At 33.4% G+C, this 11,500-nt stretch overlaps 2 protein-coding genes across 2 annotated transcripts; both read left to right on the top strand.

Annotated features, from left to right (window-relative positions):
* Window positions 1-2,616: 2,616 nt before the first annotated feature.
* On the top strand, window positions 2,617-4,199 carry LOC146735660 (uncharacterized). Its single transcript, XM_085505988.1, has one exon. It carries the CDS (start codon window positions 2,617-2,619, stop codon window positions 4,156-4,158), a length of 1,542 nt encoding a protein of 513 aa, XP_085362114.1. The 3' UTR covers window positions 4,159-4,199.
* Window positions 4,200-8,534: 4,335 nt separating this feature from the next.
* Window positions 8,535-10,117, top strand: LOC146735659 (uncharacterized). The gene has a single exon (XM_085505986.1). The coding sequence runs from the start codon at window positions 8,535-8,537 to the stop codon at window positions 10,074-10,076; it is 1,542 nt and encodes a 513-aa protein (XP_085362112.1). The 3' UTR covers window positions 10,077-10,117.
* Window positions 10,118-11,500: the final 1,383 nt, after the last annotated feature.

Genomic DNA, 11,500 nt, shown 5'->3' with positions numbered 1-11,500 from the left:
GAGACGACGAGATTACATCATAGAGTCATTTCTGAGGAATACGCTCATTTTTAGATAAATTTGATTGAATTCAGGATAACATGTGAGTATACTCATTTCAAATACGGTAGATATAATATAAATAAGCAGCACAGGCATAACTATTTAAGATTTGACATTTGAATATTACAAACTGAATGTCTTGATTTATCTGTAAGGCTTGTATGCTTTCATGCAGAGAAGGTGAATGCAACGAGCGTTCAGTAATATATATATATATATATATATATATATATATCAGTAATTTTAATGAAAAAAAAGTACATTTATCTTAGTAATAGTGACACCTGTTGTTTAGTGTGATGAACCCCCACGGTTGGGTACAGGAGCATAGAAGTTTTTAATTAAAATTGTTTTCCATAAGAAAAATGAAACCATCATACATGGCCTTATAAACAGCCTTTTACTTCATAGTGGGGTGGGTGGAGTAAAGCTGTGATTATTTTTATTACTTTCTGACCATCTAGTTTGCCATTTACCATGTCCATATAAACTAAAGCTCCAGCCAATATCAGATTTGACTACTTGTTTCAAGCTATGGCACTTGGAAATGAGTGTTGTGACATGTGGCAAATGTCCAACTGTCTTGGTTAATAAGATTGGCTATATTTCAACTAGAAACAGGTAAACCAGTATACCTGTATGTACGAAGCCAGTGATCGTTATTCAAGCCAAAGAAACTGCATCTATTTATATAAATACACATGGACAGAGAATATTTTCTTGGAGCACTAAATGTGACAATTGCCCTACTGTCTGTGATAAATATACCACACCAGCTACATAGTGCCCGACGAGGAGTTGGGTAGGTAGTGAAGAAAAACATTGACTGAAGCCTGGCAGAGGACTGAATTGTTGTCAACAGCAACAAACATACTGGGAAAGTCAAAGACAGTGAAAAAACAAACAAACAAAAAACACACAGGCATATAAATACTAACTTTCTAGGATCTTTATTGACTCCAAGTAATCCAGAGTAGAACGAGATGAATCAACGCTATACTCCGCCATCTTTATTTTAATATTAGATGCAACCATTATTCTGTAGGGGACAACGGGTCATAACTTGAGGGGAGTTAACACCCATGATTTTTAAAATGCCTTGATCAATAAGAGTCTAAGTTACAGGGAACATTATTTTCATTTTTCAGTGGACCAATAAATGCATTTGACAGGAAAATAGAAAAACTCTACCACAACAGCAATTAGAACAGCTTGCTGCATTATAAGTATCACTTCCCTGTCAAATTAGTGGTTCATGCTTATTTGAATCTGAACATAACAGGCCAATTCTATCACACCTTGCTAGGCTTGAACTTCCATCCAATCAGAGCATTCCAAATGAACATGATTCTCCACAAAACTAGAGGGCGCTCTGACCAAAAAATTGCCATGATCTAAATAAAAAGAACTGATATATATATATATATATATATTCTGCAACCATTATTCCTATGTTGATAATGTAACCCTGAAATCCCTATTTTTTTTTTTATTTTTTCCTGAAAATTGTGATTTTTTTTGTATTCCCCCTCAAAACTGACACTGCCATACATGATGATCTAATCTGAATTGTGAATAATTACTGCATCGTTGCCATGCGACCATTACGAAATGTATTGCAAATAAATCACATTTATCGTCGAGGGTCATATTATGGGATAACATTAACTGCTGATGCGTTTAATAAGTAATGGGCTCGAGATTTCACATTAAATTACTATAATGCCATTATGATACAAAGTGTGTCACTTAATCTGTTACCTAGTCTTAAACATGGAATGTGGTTTCTGTGACAAAAATGCACTACATTTTTGCCACTATCATTTAGACATGAAAATAACTCGTGATAGACGATCAGGATATTCAATTTTATTTCAGTATGTTTCATACATAAATTTATAAATATTTGAATTTAAATATCAAATTTCCAACAATAAAATCACACTACATCCTGTCTATGGTAGATACAATCCCCATCTTCTACAAATACAAGTATTCAAAAACATATTGTCATTATTAGTCCACACTGACTATGAATTTGTTTATGACAAATCTGATTACAATCCGAAGTAGGGATATAGGCTACAATTGTTTTCCAAATCTGTATATTTTTTCAATTTTATTTTTGTTTATTTATGAATATTTGTTTGGGTTTACCTGCTGTTATTAAGTTTTTTGTATAATGTATCTCGGCAGTGAAAGCGACTGAGGGACAATATATTAGAAACCTGATAACATCAAGTAAAACCAAACAAATATTTAGAAATAAACAAAAATAATAAAAATATATAAATCTGAAAAAATAACAATACAAATTGGAGCCCACACCTACATCGGATTTTACCTACCTGTACCGAAAAGAATAAATCCAGGAGGCAAAGTGCCAACTTTTAAAAGGTGTTTTAAGCAGATATAATGACAGAACAAAATCACAGAATGAACCAGTATGATATATTGCAGGTAAAACTTGAGAAGTATGTGGACACTCTTTTAGAAAATTGTCAAACAGTTATAATACATTATAATACCCGTTTCATTTCTCATTAGTCGAACTACATGTTCGTGAAAGACAATATGGATACGTATTATGAAGTCTTACTGATTGCAGCAATAGTTAGTTGTATTGTGCTGGTCTCATTGTTGAAACGATGGATGAGAATGAATGGAATCAACAGCTACCAGTCACAATTAGAAGAAATGCATCAATATAAAATACTGGATGAACAGCAAGTCTCATTTGAAAAAGCAAATATTGCTGGTATATCCATGGTAACAAAGGTTATGGTTCTCCGTTGCAGAGTTATTCTCACCACGGCATTATTACAGAAGGCAGTGGCAGTTCTTTCTCGAAGGCACATCATTCTTAGATCTAATATTATTGTAGTATCTTCCTTGACGGGAAATCAATTGGCCTTCCAAGATATTGGAGGCTGTCCTGAAGTTGTATTTATAGATACAGTTGAATGGGGTGATATTGTGTCTAAAGAGCTCAACATAAATTTTGATTCACACAAAACATATTTGTGGAGAATAAAGATGCTAAGAAGCACATATTTGCGTGAGCAGGATAACTATGAAACATGCATAATTTTTACATATCATCATTGTATTATGGATGGAACCTCAATGATAAAATTTTCGAGTCAGCTGCTGAATATTTTGAATCAGCTAGTTGTGGATGAGAGATGTTTTGAAGGAGAACCCAAACTGATATCATTCCCACCTGATCGGCGACATCTTTTCAAAGAACAAAGTTGGTGGATGAATTACTTCACACCAATCCTTAATAAGTTTCTACAAAGATATACAGATGAGAACGATTTGGTAAAGGTTTTTACAACTGAAAATAAACTGATAAAGTGGTTCGCCTCTGAAGCAAACCTTGGTGTAGATGAATTGCCACGTACAGGTATTATTCCTATGTCATTTTCTAAGTCATTTACATCTCGGTTAATCAGCATGTGTCGAAAGAATCATTGCACTGTACATGGAGCGGTGACTGCTGCTACTGCTATAGCTGCTGCAAGAATTATACAGAGAGGAAAAGTCAGAAGGCCACAGACCGTGATGTCAACTCTAGATGTTAACCTTCGGCGATATATTGTCAAACAAGAAGATTTGTTAAAAGATGAAGCTCATTTTGGAAATCGTATTTCATTTTTGACTCTTTCTATTATTGTTCCTGAAGACACATCTAGTGCTAATGCCTTCTGGGAACAACTGGCAACACGGCTAACACGTAACATTCACCACCGAATTAATTATAAAGAACCAATCACAAATACAGTTAAGATTAATGAAGTGATGGAAATAAACAAAAAAAGTGACAACCCTAAAAACAAATGTGAATGCCCAGTCGCTATTTTTAATGTTTCAAATTTAGGGTATGCTAAGGCATTAGATAATTGTAATGGAGAAGTTTTCAGAATTGCAGAATTGTATTCTGCTCGTGCCGGATATATAAAAGGGCCGTGTTTTGGAAATAATATTGTAACCTTCAATGGCCAACTATTTTGGAGTCTTGTATACTACACCAATGCCATTACTAGAGAGAGAGGGAAACACTTGGCATCTTATATCAGAGAAATATTGGAAGATGTATGTGTTCAATCATGAGAACACATATCTTGCATATGTGACATATATTTGTCATTTCTTGAATTGCGTTCTGCTTTAGTATTTTATTATAAACTAAATCTTGATCTTGAAACCTTTTAGAAAGGTAATCATTTGAACACGTGACATTGCAATACATATTACTCATACTGATTGCAACAATAGTTTGTTGTATATAATTGAACTTATACTCATAATCTAGAGACAAGTCTGCATGTATTTTTTGAATTGTCTAACAAGTAAACAAAATAATGTAATCTGGATATGAAAACATGTTTCAATTTGTGGAGATACATTCATAAGTGCACAAATCATTATGTTTGGTGTATATTTAAGGACGAATAATAACATACAATAGCTGTGAATATACAGAGGCAATACATCAAAATACTGATTTTTTTGTGTGAGAATATAACAATATATTATACATTCGTTGATTGTATTGTGAAGGCGAGATAGTTACTTATCTTTGACTAAAGATTTTTGTTGATTAATTCATTTATACCATTGTATGACATTTAATTGGTATTCTTGTGTCTCGTATATTGCGATCTGCGTTCTACTCATTATGTGCAAACCCAAATTTATGTTTACTTTTGACTAATGACTTAAAGTAAGATATTGTCGATTGGGTAACAGTAACCCCAATTAATTAGCTGATTTCACATATTGGTTAAATGACCATCTATAACTGGCGTTGCTGTCGGTGAATACATTGCATGATATGGCGTGCTCTCTTCTAAATTTTACAGTTGCACATGACACATCAATTGCCGATACAATTGTGGGTTATGACTTTCAAAGCACCATGCAACTGATGTTATCTAAACATGATCGCTAAATTACTATTGTGATGAATGGCTTCATCATATCAACTAGCTCAGTAACGACTTGGTCCTCCTGTACAGATGAGGTTTCTGTTGTGTGTACATATTCTGAATCGAGGATGATTACTTACCGAACTACTTAAAAGATCATACATGATTGACACATAACACGTAACAGTCAGACCATTTAATTAGCAGCTTCTTTGTTTACAGTTGTTTCAGTCGTATCAAGTTGTATGTATATATATTTGATATACTGCAATTATAAGTGTTATTCTCACTGCTCATAATACACTAGAACTGTAAGTCCACCGCTGTATGCATTAATGTGGTACTCCTAATAACCAATAATTGTGTTGTTGGACAAAATAAAAAAATTATCATGTCATCATATAAAGTAATGATTTCATTAATTATTTATAATTGCTTATACAATAGCCACCTTGAACCACCCTGATCATTGCTTGAAGTTGTATTTTTAAAAGCCGTATTTTTTCTATTAGAAGCACATCTACTCAAATGTAAATGACAAAGGCAGGACTGTGGTCAAGATAAGACATACTTCAATAATTTTGCATGAAATAAATACAATTATTGCTTCATGATGTGCTTCTAATATAGTAAATACAGTATTCCGTATTTGTACATTATGCATCAAATACCCTTAGCCCATGGGATTTCTTTCTAAACTTTCTTTGACTTAGATGTATCATAACGTCTGAACAGACGAATATCACCGCATTTTACTGTGAATTCAACATGCGAAAATATCGCACGCCTAATGCGCGAACCTGATTGGCTGATAAGGCTATGAGGTATAATACGTAATGTATGTTTTCATCCATATCGAATCTTTAAATACCCTCCAAAACATTACACTAACTTAGGGGTGCCAAAATGGTGAGGCGATTGTACGTGTATACGCGAGACGACGAGATTACATCATAGAGTCATTTCTGAGGAATACGCTCATTTTTAGATAAATTTGATTGAATTCAGGATAACATGTGAGTATACTCATTTCAAATACGGTAGATATAATATAAATAAGCAGCACAGGCATAACTATTTAAGATTTGACATTTGAATATTACAAACTGAATGTCTTGATTTATCTGTAAGGCTTGTATGCTTTCATGCAGAGAAGGTGAATGCAACGAGCGTTCAGTAATATATATATATATATATATATATATATATATATATATCAGTAATTTTAATGAAAAAAAAGTACATTTATCTTAGTAATAGTGACACCTGTTGTTTAGTGTGATGAACCCCCACGGTTGGGTACAGGAGCATAGAAGTTTTTAATTAAAATTGTTTTCCATAAGAAAAATGAAACCATCATACATGGCCTTATAAACAGCCTTTTACTTCATAGTGGGGTGGGTGGAGTAAAGCTGTGATTATTTTTATTACTTTCTGACCATCTAGTTTGCCATTTACCATGTCCATATAAACTAAAGCTCCAGCCAATATCAGATTTGACTACTTGTTTCAAGCTATGGCACTTGGAAATGAGTGTTGTGACATGTGGCAAATGTCCAACTGTCTTGGTTAATAAGATTGGCTATATTTCAACTAGAAACAGGTAAACCAGTATACCTGTATGTACGAAGCCAGTGATCGTTATTCAAGCCAAAGAAACTGCATCTATTTATATAAATACACATGGACAGAGAATATTTTCTTGGAGCACTAAATGTGACAATTGCCCTACTGTCTGTGATAAATATACCACACCAGCTACATAGTGCCCGACGAGGAGTTGGGTAGGTAGTGAAGAAAAACATTGACTGAAGCCTGGCAGAGGACTGAATTGTTGTCAACAGCAACAAACATACTGGGAAAGTCAAAGACAGTGAAAAAACAAACAAACAAAAAACACACAGGCATATAAATACTAACTTTCTAGGATCTTTATTGACTCCAAGTAATCCAGAGTAGAACGAGATGAATCAACGCTATACTCCGCCATCTTTATTTTAATATTAGATGCAACCATTATTCTGTAGGGGACAACGGGTCATAACTTGAGGGGAGTTAACACCCATGATTTTTAAAATGCCTTGATCAATAAGAGTCTAAGTTACAGGGAACATTATTTTCATTTTTCAGTGGACCAATAAATGCATTTGACAGGAAAATAGAAAAACTCTACCACAACAGCAATTAGAACAGCTTGCTGCATTATAAGTATCACTTCCCTGTCAAATTAGTGGTTCATGCTTATTTGAATCTGAACATAACAGGCCAATTCTATCACACCTTGCTAGGCTTGAACTTCCATCCAATCAGAGCATTCCAAATGAACATGATTCTCCACAAAACTAGAGGGCGCTCTGACCAAAAAATTGCCATGATCTAAATAAAAAGAACTGATATATATATATATATATATATATTCTGCAACCATTATTCCTATGTTGATAATGTAACCCTGAAATCCCTATTTTTTTTTTTATTTTTTCCTGAAAATTGTGATTTTTTTTGTATTCCCCCTCAAAACTGACACTGCCATACATGATGATCTAATCTGAATTGTGAATAATTACTGCATCGTTGCCATGCGACCATTACGAAATGTATTGCAAATAAATCACATTTATCGTCGAGGGTCATATTATGGGATAACATTAACTGCTGATGCGTTTAATAAGTAATGGGCTCGAGATTTCACATTAAATTACTATAATGCCATTATGATACAAAGTGTGTCACTTAATCTGTTACCTAGTCTTAAACATGGAATGTGGTTTCTGTGACAAAAATGCACTACATTTTTGCCACTATCATTTAGACATGAAAATAACTCGTGATAGACGATCAGGATATTCAATTTTATTTCAGTATGTTTCATACATAAATTTATAAATATTTGAATTTAAATATCAAATTTCCAACAATAAAATCACACTACATCCTGTCTATGGTAGATACAATCCCCATCTTCTACAAATACAAGTATTCAAAAACATATTGTCATTATTAGTCCACACTGACTATGAATTTGTTTATGACAAATCTGATTACAATCCGAAGTAGGGATATAGGCTACAATTGTTTTCCAAATCTGTATATTTTTTCAATTTTATTTTTGTTTATTTATGAATATTTGTTTGGGTTTACCTGCTGTTATTAAGTTTTTTGTATAATGTATCTCGGCAGTGAAAGCGACTGAGGGACAATATATTAGAAACCTGATAACATCAAGTAAAACCAAACAAATATTTAGAAATAAACAAAAATAATAAAAATATATAAATCTGAAAAAATAACAATACAAATTGGAGCCCACACCTACATCGGATTTTACCTACCTGTACCGAAAAGAATAAATCCAGGAGGCAAAGTGCCAACTTTTAAAAGGTGTTTTAAGCAGATATAATGACAGAACAAAATCACAGAATGAACCAGTATGATATATTGCAGGTAAAACTTGAGAAGTATGTGGACACTCTTTTAGAAAATTGTCAAACAGTTATAATACATTATAATACCCGTTTCATTTCTCATTAGTCGAACTACATGTTCGTGAAAGACAATATGGATACGTATTATGAAGTCTTACTGATTGCAGCAATAGTTAGTTGTATTGTGCTGGTCTCATTGTTGAAACGATGGATGAGAATGAATGGAATCAACAGCTACCAGTCACAATTAGAAGAAATGCATCAATATAAAATACTGGATGAACAGCAAGTCTCATTTGAAAAAGCAAATATTGCTGGTATATCCATGGTAACAAAGGTTATGGTTCTCCGTTGCAGAGTTATTCTCACCACGGCATTATTACAGAAGGCAGTGGCAGTTCTTTCTCGAAGGCACATCATTCTTAGATCTAAAATTATTGTAGTATCTTCCTTGACGGGAAATCAATTGGCCTTCCAAGATATTGGAGGCTGTCCTGAAGTTGTATTTATAGATACAGTTGAATGGGGTGATATTGTGTCTAAAGAGCTCAACATAAATTTTGATTCACACAAAACATATTTGTGGAGAATAAAGATGCTAAGAAGCACATATTTGCGTGAGCAGGATAACTATGAAACATGCATAATTTTTACATATCATCATTGTATTATGGATGGAACCTCAATGATAAAATTTTCGAGTCAGCTGCTGAATATTTTGAATCAGCTAGTTGTGGATGAGAGATGTTTTGAAGGAGAACCCAAACTGATATCATTCCCACCTGATCGGCGACATCTTTTCAAAGAACAAAGTTGGTGGATGAATTACTTCACACCAATCCTTAATAAGTTTCTACAAAGATATACAGATGAGAACGATTTGGTAAAGGTTTTTACAACTGAAAATAAACTGATAAAGTGGTTCGCCTCTGAAGCAAACCTTGGTGTAGATGAATTGCCACGTACAGGTATTATTCCTATGTCATTTTCTAAGTCATTTACATCTCGGTTAATCAGCATGTGTCGAAAGAATCATTGCACTGTACATGGAGCGGTGACTGCTGCTACTGCTATAGCTGCTGCAAGAATTATACAGAGAGGAAAAGTCAGAAGGCCACAGACCGTGATGTCAACTCTAGATGTTAACCTTCGGCGATATATTGTCAAACAAGAAGATTTGTTAAAAGATGAAGCTCATTTTGGAAATCGTATTTCATTTTTGACTCTTTCTATTATTGTTCCTGAAGACACATCTAGTGCTAATGCCTTCTGGGAACAACTGGCAACACGGCTAACACGTAACATTCACCACCGAATTAATTATAAAGAACCAATCACAAATACAGTTAAGATTAATGAAGTGATGGAAATAAACAAAAAAAGTGACAACCCTAAAAACAAATGTGAATGCCCAGTCGCTATTTTTAATGTTTCAAATTTAGGGTATGCTAAGGCATTAGATAATTGTAATGGAGAAGTTTTCAGAATTGCAGAATTGTATTCTGCTCGTGCCGGATATATAAAAGGGCCGTGTTTTGGAAATAATATTGTAACCTTCAATGGCCAACTATTTTGGAGTCTTGTATACTACACCAATGCCATTACTAGAGAGAGAGGGAAACACTTGGCATCTTATATCAGAGAAATATTGGAAGATGTATGTGTTCAATCATGAGAACACATATCTTGCATATGTGACATATATTTGTCATTTCTTGAATTGCGTTCTGCTTTAGTATTTTATTATAAACTAAATCTTGATCTTGAAACCTTTTAGAAAGGTAATCATTTGAACACGTGACATTGCAATACATATTACTCATACTGATTGCAACAATAGTTTGTTGTATATAATTGAACTTATACTCATAATCTAGAGACAAGTCTGCATGTATTTTTTGAATTGTCTAACAAGTAAACAAAATAATGTAATCTGGATATGAAAACATGTTTCAATTTGTGGAGATACATTCATAAGTGCACAAATCATTATGTTTGGTGTATATTTAAGGACGAATAATAACATACAATAGCTGTGAATATACAGAGGCAATACATCAAAATACTGATTTTTTTGTGTGAGAATATAACAATATATTATACATTCGTTGATTGTATTGTGAAGGCGAGATAGTTACTTATCTTTGACTAAAGATTTTTGTTGATTAATTCATTTATACCATTGTATGACATTTAATTGGTATTCTTGTGTCTCGTATATTGCGATCTGCGTTCTACTCATTATGTGCAAACCCAAATTTATGTTTACTTTTGACTAATGACTTAAAGTAAGATATTGTCGATTGGGTAACAGTAACCCCAATTAATTAGCTGATTTCACATATTGGTTAAATGACCATCTATAACTGGCGTTGCTGTCGGTGAATACATTGCATGATATGGCGTGCTCTCTTCTAAATTTTACAGTTGCACATGACACATCAATTGCCGATACAATTGTGGGTTATGACTTTCAAAGCACCATGCAACTGATGTTATCTAAACATGATCGCTAAATTACTATTGTGATGAATGGCTTCATCATATCAACTAGCTCAGTAACGACTTGGTCCTCCTGTACAGATGAGGTTTCTGTTGTGTGTACATATTCTGAATCGAGGATGATTACTTACCGAACTACTTAAAAGATCATACATGATTGACACATAACACGTAACAGTCAGACCATTTAATTAGCAGCTTCTTTGTTTACAGTTGTTTCAGTCGTATCAAGTTGTATGTATATATATTTGATATACTGCAATTATAAGTGTTATTCTCACTGCTCATAATACACTAGAACTGTAAGTCCACCGCTGTATGCATTAATGTGGTACTCCTAATAACCAATAATTGTGTTGTTGGACAAAATAAAAAAATTATCATGTCATCATATAAAGTAATGATTTCATTAATTATTTATAATTGCTTATATAATAGCCACCTTGAACCACCCTGATCATTGCTTGAAGTTGTATTTTTAAAAGCCGTATTTTTTCTATTAGAAGCACATCTACTCAAATGTAAATGACAAAGGCAGGACTGTGGTCAAGATAAGACATACTTCAATAATTTTGCATGAAATAAATACAATTATTG

This window comes from Saccoglossus kowalevskii, chromosome 12 (assembly GCF_978046115.1).
Source record: "Saccoglossus kowalevskii chromosome 12, keSacKowa6.1, whole genome shotgun sequence".
Lineage (NCBI taxonomy): Eukaryota > Metazoa > Hemichordata > Enteropneusta > Harrimaniidae > Saccoglossus > Saccoglossus kowalevskii.
Note: the sequence above shows the minus strand (reverse complement) of the source record. Positions and strands in the feature narration are given on the sequence as shown.

Coding starts and splice junctions, on each gene's coding strand:
- LOC146735659 (XM_085505986.1), top strand. CDS start 8,535: ATGGATACGTATTATGAAGTCTTACTGATTGCAGCAATAGTTAGTTGT.
- LOC146735660 (XM_085505988.1), top strand. CDS start 2,617: ATGGATACGTATTATGAAGTCTTACTGATTGCAGCAATAGTTAGTTGT.